This window comes from Poeciliopsis prolifica, unplaced genomic scaffold (assembly GCF_027474105.1).
Source record: "Poeciliopsis prolifica strain line A6 unplaced genomic scaffold, Auburn_PproV2 SCAFFOLD062, whole genome shotgun sequence".
Classification (NCBI taxonomy): Eukaryota; Metazoa; Chordata; class Actinopteri; order Cyprinodontiformes; family Poeciliidae; genus Poeciliopsis; species Poeciliopsis prolifica.
In genome coordinates, this window is record NW_026562437.1 from 1,142,233 (window position 1) to 1,155,309 (window position 13,077).

The 13,077-nt window shown below is 38.5% G+C and overlaps 1 protein-coding gene across 1 annotated transcript in view; it reads right to left on the reverse strand.

Moving 5' to 3' along the window:
• Positions 1-13,077, reverse strand: part of trpc5a (transient receptor potential cation channel, subfamily C, member 5a) — a 108,885-nt gene that overhangs the window by 19,462 nt on the left and 76,346 nt on the right. Inside the window, exons 9-13 of the mRNA XM_055060818.1 lie at positions 12,208-12,345; positions 11,045-11,243; positions 9,537-9,676; positions 6,979-7,179; positions 5,434-5,555 (exon numbers count right to left, since the gene is read on the reverse strand). Of these exons, the coding sequence (XP_054916793.1) occupies positions 5,434-5,555; positions 6,979-7,179; positions 9,537-9,676; positions 11,045-11,243; positions 12,208-12,345 (800 nt within the window). The remainder of the gene's footprint in view (positions 1-5,433; positions 5,556-6,978; positions 7,180-9,536; positions 9,677-11,044; positions 11,244-12,207; positions 12,346-13,077) is intronic.

The following is a 13,077-nucleotide window of genomic DNA, read 5'->3' on the forward strand; positions in this document are numbered from 1 at the left end:
TACTGACAAATCAGATTTTAGAGGTGAAAAGATTCAAACTGAACCACTTTACTCTTCCGTTAAATCAGATTTGGGTCACATGGAGTTCAGTTTCATCTGAGCAAAAACTCAATTCTTAAAGACCCAAAAGATTTTAATGATCTCCACTCATTTATGTTTGTGATGGTGGGAAAGAAAAAGTCTTTCCAAAAACAAACACTTAGGTTGAATTAAAAAATGAGGCAACTTTACCTGAAGGGGTGTGCATGAGTGACATCACACCAGAGGTCGCGTTGATGCAACATTTTCCGCATTTGACCGGTTATTTTTTTAAACGACGTTTGTTGGTCATTTGCCAGGTTATAATTAAAACCCCTGACTGGTGCGCAGGCGCAAACATTATAGACTTTATGCAAGGATTTTATCGCAGAAAAATAAATCGCTAAAAAAATTGTGAAGCTGTGCGTTCAGACTGCAGCAGCTGAAGAGCTGGTGATTTAAGTGGAGTCGTTTAATTAAATTTTATTATAAGTTATTATAATTGACTAAACCGTATAAAAACGCGACTATTTGACGGGTAAAAACAGCACATGACCGATTTTTTAAAATGCACTGCTATCAGTATGATGGAGTCTTCAGAAATGGTTACAACCATAGTCGTCCAGAGTAAATAATGACACTTTTAATGCAAATTTCTATTAAAACTTCCATTAAAAATCTATTAAAAGTATCAAAGTGACACTTCATGACGACAGTCAAAGATTTCTGAAGACTCCTTCATCAGGTTGTTACATCATGTTTATGATCCGGTTGGACAAAGTGTTGCAAAAAGACGAGCTTTAAATAATCATCCTTTAACCAGTGACCACGTCCTCCATGTCCCTCCTCCTCTCCCCCTCGTCTCCCAGCCAGCTGGCTCCTCTTCCTCTCCTGAGTTCTCCTCTCATCTCTCACTCCACTAAGCCGAGTCATAAACTGCTCCAGCTGATCCTCGCAGCCACTCAGTCATTTCACTGTTATACTTCTGCAGTTTATGTGGGAGGTGAACCGAGAAGAGACGCAGTGTGTGCGGCGCATTCGCTTTTTCTGTGTCAGAAAACAAAGCGCGCCCGTGTGTTTACACTCGGCAAACCGACCTCGTGGAGTTAATTCACTCCGCTGTACGGAGCTCGTCTTTTGTAGGAACAACAACGTTTATGTGTTTTCCAGCAGACTGGGGACTAAAAACTGGAGCTTTTTGGTGCCAAATCCTGACTAAAAAGACATATGAGCTCAACAACAAAGAAATGTATTGTTTTTAATGTTATTTCAACCATCAGGTTTATATTTAGGAACATCTGATCAATTATTTAACTTTTCCTGGAAGTGTGGCAACTCAAATTTAAACCTTTTAAGACAATTATGAGTGGATGTAAGACTTACATCACAACAGAAATGTATGAACGTCATCTAGCAAAATGGCAAAAAAAAAAAAAAAAAGAAGCTAGGTAGCTAGCTAGCTAAATTAGCAAGTAATTAGCGCCTGTAATTCAAACATCTTGAATTACACAACACAATGAAGACGATTGAGTGTGACTCAAACTTTCGCCTGACAGAAAATTACAGCGAGAAAAACTAAATACATACAGCATACAAGGCTAATTATTTCTGCCAAAACATAGTTTAAGATCTGGGATTTAACATATTAAAGATGATCTTACTTTTAAAAATGAATTTAACAAATATGGACACCTTGTTAAAGGTATCAGTCAGGATGTGGATATGAACATAGAGTTATTTTTAAATGCTAAATGAACACCGTCTACCACAAATAAGAAATAGGTTCTAAAGTTTAACAGCAGACATGTAATTAGCATTAGCATTTGTATTCAGGACATCTTTACTAGCTGCTACATCTTTAGCAATGAGAAGCTATTTTAGCCATGAATAGCTTTGCTAGTATGCTAAGTCTTTTTAGCACAACTTGGACACAACAATAGTCTTTTCCAGCATCCAATCAGATCAATTTTAGAAGTAAAATTTAACCCCTCGTGAACTAAAAGAAACAACTTTGTCATCCATCGTTGTTAGCGGAGGCAACAGATTTAGTGGCAATTCAGAAACGTGAAAATACGAAGGCTCTGACCAAGAAACAACAAAAAAAGTTTTATTGGGGTTAAAATTTCTAATGCTTTAAAAATGCAGAACTAATTAAGCAATTTTTGTTAATGACTTGTTGTCGTTATTACAAATTGAACTAAATTTTAAACTAAATATAAAACAGTTACATTTAAAATAACAGTAAGGCGTTTTAAAAACATTATTTCATATAAACAATTTAACCTAACCTGCAGGTTCTGCAAAATCAGGGGCAAAAATAAAGTCAGATGTTTTTGACTCCATCCATAAAAAAAAATTAATGCAGTCATTGGTTAATGGACCAGAAAAATTATGCATTGTCATGCATCTTATTGTCATGAGATGCATGACAATTTATATACAATTCAATAAAAAAGGACAAACTTTATGTAAAACAAAAAACAGATAATAAGTAGTTAATTCTATCCAAAATACAATGAAATTAAAATTAAAAATTGTGGCTTTACTAAGTGACTATAAAACAACTTTGTGCAGAATAACACACCTCAATAATTCTTCGGTTAACTTGCCTTTTAATCATCAGTAAAACAAATAGTTGGACTAATTATTTCAATGTTTACAACTGAGATGTTTCATTCGGTTTGATCAAGCAGAGTCTGCAAACCCCAGAGAAAGAGAGCTTTGTGTGAAAGTAAATAGACCGCAGAGTGTGAAAGAAAATGAGAGATTTTACAGGACTTGTGTGAAGGGAAAGGAGAGAGAGACACACACATGTATGATCGCTGCTTGTGTGAAGCAATCTAACACATTAGTGGTGATAAGTGTGTGAAGTACAGATGAGTGAGAGGAGGAGGAGGGAGATGAGACACCTGAGCAGAAACAGGAAGTGATCCTGTGAAAAAACCTCCAAAATTATAAGTGTGTGAATTAGAGAGTGAAAGGCACACACACACGCACGCACGCACGCACGCACACACACACACACACACACACACGCCGACAGAGAAGAGGAAATAATCCTTGCATTGTAAACTCATGAATAATGATGCAGACCGTGCTGCCTGCGGGACTGCAATCACTCCGTTTGCATAATGCGTCATCTCAGCTGTCTCCTCGGCATGCTGCATGCTCATTTGGCTTCAGCGTGACGCTGATTTCTGTCCCACAGCTTCTGGTCCTGCAGCAGCCAATCAGAGCTGATGTACCGGAGTTACACCATGAGAGATCATTTCTTCTACCGGCGCTTAGTCAGGGCTTTCAGCAACTCAAATTCAAGCCCTTTAAAGGCCACTCAGAATGAAATTTGAGACCTTTATTGCTACAGAAATGTACAAACTTCATTCAGCCAACTGACCCAAAAAGCTAGCGAGCTAGCAAGAGTACATTAGCAGCTAGTTAGCGAGTCACAGAAAGTATTTTTCTGTTGCATTCAGACAGAAAGTAAAAGTAAATGTAATATGTGATATTAAATAGTCCTATAAAGAAAATGTTAAATCTGTCACTAACACATTAAAGGCTTTTCCAAATGAATTTAAGACTTTTTAAGGCCTTTATTTTAGATGCATGAATAAATGACTTTTTAAGGACTTGTGGAGACCCGGGAGTTGTTTTTAAATGCTTAATAAAAAACATGATATGCATCCATCTGATGTCTCGCACAAATAAACCCACAAAATAAGAAGTAAGTTCTAAAGTTCATTTGGTATTTCACCTGAAAAACATTTCTGTAGATTATTACCTAAAATTTCAAAGTAGCAAAAAGAACACTTTATAAAACTTCTTCATTTAGTAATATAATTTGATATATGCTTCCTTGCTGGTTTTCATACAAGTATTTGACAAAATGTAATGTTTATTGCTGGTTTTGTGTCTTTATGATGAAGCTGGAGTTGCCTTTTTCATTAAAAATGACACAAATTAACTTGACGTTTACACAAAACTTTGGTATCTTCCATGATTTGTTTCTCTGAAAGCATCAAGACTTTAGGTTCAGTAGAACAAATGCAACATTTATCTCGTGCAGAAGTAAATAATAATCTGGTGACGACTACATTTGTTTAGAAATTATCTTTTCTTTGCGTCGTTAATGGAGCAGAAACTGTACAACGTTCAGTTTCTGTGATCTGCTGTTTCAGCTCACCTCACAGCTATTGTACCGCATCTTTTACTGTAATGGAGTCGATAGCAGATCAATAACACTATTATCCAAAACAAACCACTTTCCTCATCTAAATTCCTCCCACTGACTCTACTGTTCGCTCCCTCAGCAGCAGCATCTCACTCTGCTAAACCTTCACGCGGCTTGAAGAATAAAGGTACAAAACTAGAACACTACAATATTTTCCACATCATTATCTGGAAAACTGAGGCTTTCAATGGGTTTGTGAGAGTCAAAGTCAATTGATTTATCTGCAATTGTCCACTAGAGGGCGCCTGATTATTACCAGGAGCATTAAGGCTAAAGAATGGAAATATTTCACTAAAAATGAAACTGGTTCCCAGTTAAAACCATCAGATGTGGGCAGCAACAGGTTACCGTAAACTTGAGTAACTTTTATAAAACGCTGTAGCCATGAGGAATAGATTCACTGAACACATTTTCTTCTTCTTGAGTGATATTATATCACGTTGAAATAAAGCTGGAATTTCTTTACTGAATGAAAAACAAACGCGCTTTAAGCTTTACAGTTCTGTTATTTTCTATGTGCTGAAACTGTTGATCCATTTCAAGGTCAAGTTCTGTCCTAATATTAAATACTTTTAAGTATTGGCTTCAAAAGCTTTATGTAGTAAAAAAAAACAAAACAAAATGATTTGGAAATTTATCTTCTGCTCTCATTTACTATCTTATTATTATATTAAATATTTATTTTCAATTCAAAATTACTTTATTGGCTGAAATGTCATTTAATAATTGCAAACAGGTCGGATCTCCTGTAGTGGTCAGTATTACAGCGACACTGAAGATGCCTCTGACTAAAGAAATTGTTGTTGTGCCATTATGAGTTGCCCAAACTTATCATAATTATTCAATGAATTTTACTGAAAAGCTGACTTTGTTGCACTCAAACCTGCTTTTAATTCATTTATTGGTGAATATTTCCAGACACCAGAAAACATTAACTACTTTCAAAAGCAGTGGAAACTCAAATGGAAGTTTAAAAAAATGTGAAATTTGATTAATATATCTCACTTCAGCTGTCGCTTTAAATAAATTACCGGTCACACTTACAAAATGCTGATTAAAAAATGACAAAAGTATATTTTACATCCCCCAAATAAACAAAAACTTCCAGTATCTAAATAATGAATAATAAAAACAGACACTAGCAGAGCACGCTAACTTTTGCAGCATATTTTAAAGCTTGAACTCACGTGGAGAAGGCGTTGTTCTGCCTCTCGCAGCGGATCCCCTTGCAGTTGTTGGGTTCTTCTGAAGCCTTGGTCTCGTAGTAGAAGTACAGCTGGTTGAGTCCGTTAGCAAACGCTAACAGAACCTGCGCATGAAGATACACAAAAACACACATTTAATCTGTTTTCTTCAGCTAAAATGGACTTACAAGGAACCTTTCAGCAGGCTGTAGAGGCTTGTTTTAAGCCGACAATTTTTAAACATTGAATAAAAAGTTAAACCGAGTTCTACTTCTACTGGCAGTTTATTTCACTCATAAGAAGATGTTATAATCTGCAAACAGCGCTGGTGCTTTTCCATCCATATTAAGGACTTAAAACAAGCCTCCATCCCGCTGAAAAGTTATTTTTAAGTTAATTTTGTCTAATTTCTGTAAGCTTTGGTGTTTTTGCGGCGTGCATCTCTCCAGGCACTTTTTAAGCACAGCTTTGATCTCAGACAGAACAAAAGCTGGAGTGACGTAGAAGGAGCCTCAGGCCCACCATGATTGTTTTGGAGCCCACAGGGAGGCGAAGCAGCCCACATGTGAACTGAGTTTTAGGTCAGGAGCTCCCTGGAGAAGGAATTAATAAATGCTAACCGTCGTGATGCAGACCTGCAGCATCTGCTGGTTAGAAATTCAAGGATTCAAGATGCAATGATGAACTCGGATCTGAACCTTCAAAGCCATAAAGTTAGAGTTACAAAGTCGGCCTTCTACCACCTGAAGAACCTGCAAGAGCCAGAGAAACTCATCAATGCGTTTGTCTCTAGTTGATTACTGCAAGTGTCTTCACAGGTCCAGAACGCTGCTGCTGGAGTTCTGACTAAAACCGGCAAGAAGTCCCAACACCGGACTTTAAATATATCTTAACAAGACGTTGAAGTCCTGCTGTTGTTGTACCAACCTCCCAGAAGAGTATTTCTATTTCAGGATTTTCAACCCACTGAATGAAAAACAAACATGGTTTAACCAAAACATAACCAGACACACGCCTGCTGCGTTTGTTAAAGTTCAAGTTTTCATTGAAAGAAACTGGTTTTGAAAAAGTTTGTTTGGCCTGATTTTGTTATTTTTTGCTACTTATCTGAATTATTGTCATTATAATCCTTAAAATACCAACATTTCCACTTAACTTCATATATTGGTCCGTCTGATTATGTAATTTTTAATATTAAATGGTTGATAATTTGATCAATTACTTGAGTCATCAAATATTTTTTACTTGAGTGCAATTTTTAGGTACTTTACCCACCTCTGGTTTTTATGATTTTGAACTGCCTTGCTGCTGAAACGCAAAAAAACTCAATTGATTGATTTTCCAAGGAAACATCATTTTCTTCTGTCATTTGAATGCTAACAGGATACACTGGAAGCTTATTAGGTCCGCTAAACTGGTGTGAGAGCGACAGCTGAGATATATGAATGGAAACAGGGAAAGTTAGCAGCGATTAGCGGGAAGTCATTAAAAAAAAGCAACACCTAATGAGCTTTCTGTTCCATGTGCGCGGTCGTGACGATGCCTCACCAGACAGTAAATGAAGAGAAACTTGAGGATGTCCAGCAGCATCCTCCCCAGAGAGATCTGCAGAGGGCCGAGGTGGGAGTTGGCCGTGAAGAGGGAGATGAGTCTGAGCGAGCTGAAGATGTTGGCGATGGCGAACAGAGCCTCGGCGATCAGCGTCGGGTGCCACATCTCCCACTCCTCCCTGGGACGAGAGGAGTTGTACTGGAAGGAGAGGAGGAAGGGAAGCGGTCGGTTTGACTTCAGACAGGTATAACAAAATCGGTCCAGCATCTTCTGTCTCGTTGTTACGGACGGCAACAGGAACGCGACACCTTAAAACACCGATAAACGTCTGGAAACGGCTTCATGATGAAACTAAATAAATTCGAAGAATAAATAAGCAAATTTCGACAAACTCCAGGTCTGTAGTGTTGTTAAAATAAAACCCTGTCACACTCTCCTCGCCTGAATTTGTCAAACTCACAAAACAGAAATAGGGAAACATGTAAATGAACGCACTGAAAACAAAGTTGTGCTCTGGACACTCATTTATACATTTATACTAGGATGCCTTTTATGTTCAGCTGTAGTACAGTGAAGCATTAAAAACTGTCTGTTTCCCTTCCTTTTTCTGCTCCTGCCGATTTCCTCCTCCTCGCCGCGTTTTCTCATGCTTTGCTTCCCTCCTAATTCTAAATTCAGCTATGAACCCTCCACAGCACTGGAGTCTTGTTGCCTCTTCCTCCATTAAAGCTCCGTCCTTTTAACGCACACACGGGTGCACAACCGGAAACAGAAAGCATGAACACAGATGCGCCGACATTAATTAATTGCACCTTTTCTCGGATGCGTCAAGTCGGATGACGGAGCAAAATCTCTCAACATCTCCGGGTGATTTTTAGTGCTGCTGAATATTTTAAAGAAGAATTAAAAATACAAATGGAAAAAAAAAGTTTCCAGCTGCTGCTCCTTTGTGAACTTGTCAAAGGAGGTATGTGTGTTTTAAATATATCTGCATGCATGTAATTATAATGCAGACCTGTGTAGGTGGGCCACCCGCCACCATCAGTGACTCACAGCTGTTGCAGATGGCCCAGCCGTCTGGTGTTTGTGTGTGTGTGTGTGTGTGTGTTTTAATTACATCATTTTCTCTTAATTAAAGAAGCTGTTCAGCTCTTTCAAGGGGGGCTGTCAGGAATATTTATGAATAGTCAGCACCTTACCTGCAGTAAACTCCAGTCTGAGTGATCCCAGGAAAAATTAGGAGAAATCTCCTGAAGCTAACTCAGACTCTAACAAACAGCTGCATAGTTCGATTGCACTCAGGATTGCTACTTATCCATGTTTAGACTTAAAAGCTACAAACAAATACTTTGAAAAACAAATGATGAAATTATAAAGGTCTCAATATCTTATCAAGCTAACAGCTAGTTATGGTCAAGCTAACAGAACCAAGCCAACAAAATGATCCTGTTAGCAGCAACTAAGCTATTGCTAACTTGGTTACAGCTGAAGGAGTCAAGCTAATAGCTACTTACCATTAAGCTATAACAGATAATTAAGGTCAAGCTAACAGGACCAAGTTATCAGCTATTACTAACTTGCTTTAAGCTAAAGGAGTCAAGCTAACAGGTAACTATGGTCAAGCTAACCAAACAAAGGCAACAGCTAACAGTCAGCTTTTACTAGTGTGTGTACGAGAGAAATCACAGTAACAGCTACTTACCATCAACCTATAACAGCTAATTATGGTCAAGCTAACAGAACCAAACCAGAAAAGCCAGCTATTATTAGCTTGGTTACAGCTAGTAGCTACTTATTGCCAAGTTGACAGCTACTAACAGTCAGATTTACAGCCAACTAGTCAACGTAAAAGCTTAAATAATCTTAGAAATCAAGCTAACAGTTAACACCTACAGACGAAGAGCTACTTTAAATTAAGCTAACAGCTAACAGATGCAAGCTTGACTATAAGTTTTCTGATAGCTACACAGTGACAGTAGGAGTAAGTTTATTATTCTCTTAACCTCCTAAAGTAAGTTAAATTGAGATTAAAGGAGTCAAGCTAATAGGTAACTATGACTTTTTACTTCTTGTCAGCTTTGTACAAGAAAATGTGTAATATTATCATTATTTTGTCAAATGAACAGCTGTGTTTTTATTGGCTGTTATTTAAAAACTATTTATTTAGCAAATTAAAAACCTGTACACAGTTTTTTTTATAACCAATTATGAATGTCTTAATTAGGACTTTGTATGCAATAGTTTTTCACAGCTGAAAGTGAGTCTGCAAGTGATCAGTGTTATTTTCTCACGTCTCATGTCATTGTTGTCCTAGAATTTGCATTACCAACAGATAAACACGGTTCCATTGTTCGGTTCATGGAGAAATATTTCATCTCCCCTTTACTGAGCAAACAAACCAATTGCAAACATTTATATTTGCCAGCTGCCTGTTGTTCCATCACTGCCTGATTACACAGTATTGCCACAATCGCTCAGTTTTATTGCACTGCCAGATCTTCAAACATTAATAGCCTGGTGACTCTCTCGTCTGTCGTGGTGCCAGAAGTCTTTACCTTGACGTAAGCCACTATCTTCAGAGAAATGGTGGCCAGGTAGAGGGAGTTCATGGCAAAGTCCATTAGGTTCCACCAGTCGTGGATGTACTCTGTGAATCCCCCGTCCCACATCTCCTTGATCTCTGCCCAGATGAAACCTGAAACACACAAGCAGACACATCCCAACATCAACGTGTTCCTCTTTGTGCAGACACAGGTCATTAAGCAGGCAGCGAGCATTTTTGTTCTGTATGACTGACTTTACATCAAGTCAAGCTTTATTCTAAATTATTCAGAAGACGTTTCCTCGCTGGAATAAACAAGATTTTAAGGCTCTGAAAGAGAAATGACCTTGGTTAGCTTGGTTTAACCCTTACGCCTGATATCAATCTCTCTGGTGGGTTTGGTTCTGTGACACATCGGCTCAGTGGCTTTTCAGTGCCCCGAATTTTCAGACTGGCTTGACGTGCAAATCTAAATATTTCAGCAGCTGCTGTTATTCCGATCCAAGAGGTTGCACTGCAAAAACACAAAATCTTACCAAGTATTTTTGGTCTTGGTTCTACTGCAAATAACTGAGCACACTTGAAATAAGACAAACTAACTTATTCACAACTTTTCTGCAAAATATAGTTTTGTTCCAAGTAAATAAATTCTTACTATGGTAGTTTCTTTTGTAGATTATTTCACTAATAGCAAGATATTTTTCCCTTCTTTTTTTCAATAACTTAACATATTTCCCTTCTAGTCTAAGTCAGTTTCTAAAGAAGAAGGAAGTGCATGAAGTGACACAGAGTAGCAGATTGTTTTATATTTTCCACAATGATTACAATCAGGATCTGGAAATGATTGGTGTCAGCGCTTTGAGAGAAAGAAGACGGAGACGTAATCATTCATTTTTCCCACTCGCACCCACTCACCACCTCCTCCACGCTCCCACCACCCACATCCGGACCACTTAAGCCCACAGATATCTCTGAATGACCAGCAATCAGCCACCAAAAGTCACCTGGGATGTTTTTGATTCATTTGTTTCATGGAGAGGAGACAGTTTGGCTGTTTGTTTGGGTGAGAATTGTTCAAAAATAAGATCTATTTTTATTACAAAGACTTTGAAGCATTTATTCAAGTGCTGTCACGTTTTTTTTTTCTCTTGTTGGTTTAATTTGAGATGTCAGATTATATTAAGGAAAAACTGAACGTTTCTCTTTTGTTTGATTGCATTGTTATCCAAGAAGTTAGGATTTCATAGAAACTCTTCTCCGCTCTTTTGTTGAGTCCCAACAAAATGTTCTTTCTGACCAATCTGGACCCGTGTTGGAGGCTTTTGATTCCTGCTTCGACAAGATTTACATCTGCTGGCATTTAGGTTTGACAAAATTTGGATTTGATAGAAGAAAGTCTGAGAGTTGAGAAGTATAAAAGATAATGAATGCGTATTTACGACCTTGCCCTTTTGTAGCTCAAACACATTAGGAATTAAATCGTTTGCTCTGAATTGACTCCGGTGTCATTTTAATGCTCACCCAGCACCCAGGGAAGGATCATCCACTCCACGATGGTGGGTGGGGGTCCCTGCATGTGCAGGTTGGTGCGGGCGATGTGCTGCGACGCCAGCAGCAGGAGGAAGAGGAAGGTCAGGTAGGACGCGGTGTGGCAGATGAACTTGATGAAGGGTTTCTTGATGAAGCGCCCCAGAGCGCTCTTTGGGGCCAACAGGTAGATCTGAGGAGGCGGGAAAGAAACACAAGAACAAATAAAACTCCAGTCCTGCAGAGGATAGTGAGGGGAGCTCAGAAGGCTGCACTGCAAAAAGCTTGTTTTCAGTCAATAATTCCTATATAAGTTACAGATGCAGAAATAAACATCTGCAATCAGTTAAGATGAGAAAACAATATACATGCAGCCTTTATGAGGCTAAAACATTTTAATTTTCACATTTATTCTGTATTCAACTGGATTCATTCAAATATCCAGAAATCAGCAAAAAGTTTATATAGAAATGACATTGACACATTTCATTAATTAGATAAATAAATAATGCTTCATATCATTTTTTTTATTTGATAGCAGAAAAAAAAACTTTCAAACATTTTTAGCAATTAGGAAAGTTGAGAAACTGGTTGAAAAACTCAATCAATCTTTTTAATCAGTGCTGCAATCCCATTTTGTGTCCTCTAACATTTAAGAAATTACAAGCTTACAAGGTTTTGCAAATTATGCATGTTAAGTCGTTTGCATTGAGCATAAATTAAGCAACAAATCGATTGGACAGAATCTGGTTTGCATGGAGCTGCAGACTCGTCGCGCCAGAGAGGATTTAGATGGAAACTGAAACAATGAGCAGCTTGAGGAACCAGATGTTTGCATGATTTGTCAAAACACATTCAGATGGAGGAAGATTACATGATTTAAACACTTTTACTGCATTAATTACTCTCATCAGCATTACAGAGCGAAATGAACTGAAACCAGATTGGTTTGCTCTTATGCATGTCTGCATGTTTACTGAAGAATCTGAAAATGTGAAAAAAATACTCTTATTGTTTCAGTTTTAATTAATCTGAAAGAAGACGTTAAAAAAACAATGATGACATAAGAAGATGATTTGGAGCTCATTCTGTCTCCTGGCTTTTATTAGCAAGATAACATTTAGGAGTGATGCGCAGCGTTTCAGTTTCTCTCTCACCAGTGAGAAGACTGGGAACAGCAGCCCGATGATGAAGCAGGTCACCAGTTTGACGGCCCAGTGTCGTCTCCTCCAGCCTGGGAAACCGTCGTACCACAGAGTGGCCAGCAGCTGCTGGCAGTTTGGCTGCGCGACAAACTGAAACCAAAAAGGGTAAAGCTAAATGTTGGCTGGTTCTGGTTGCAAAGTCATGAACTAATGGGAGGTTCTGTGGGTTTCGCTCTGATTTGAGGCTAAATGTTGCTCTAAAACAATTTCTAAAAGTGAGTTGTTGTTGTGGTCGCTTTCATTTACATCTCATTAAATTCCTCCATGGATGGTTCTGGATTAAACCGAAGCCTTTTGTCCCTGCCGGACATTAAGCAATGTCCCTTTATGTCCCTAAAACCCAGACAACCGTCAGGTTTCCATTTTACTCCTATTGTAGTTTCTTCCCTGCTTGGTTTGGTCTTTGCCTGCTTTAGAGTGATTAGTTTGGCCCGGGATAAAAGTCCAAACACCATAAATTAGCTTCTCACTGTAAAAGGGCTGCAGCTACGGAGGGTTATCTGTCACTTTAAGCTGTGTGTGTGTGGATAAGATAATGCTAAAAGTCTGTTTTCCTCTCAAACAAACATCCTATTAAATAAATGGACTGAATAAACACCAGTGCTGCACATCCCACCTTCACACAAGGACACACAACTGTTATCAAGCAAACATTTAGCTAAAAGCTAAAGGAGGCAGACTGCCAAAAGATGATGGAGTCAGCGCCTGCCGCTGTCAATCATGCGCGATCCTCGGCTGCGTTTTGACGGAGGAACATTTGGCGACGGCCGTACATTTCCACACGTCCTTGTTTTCTTTTGAACGTCTCTTCTCGGAGTGGGC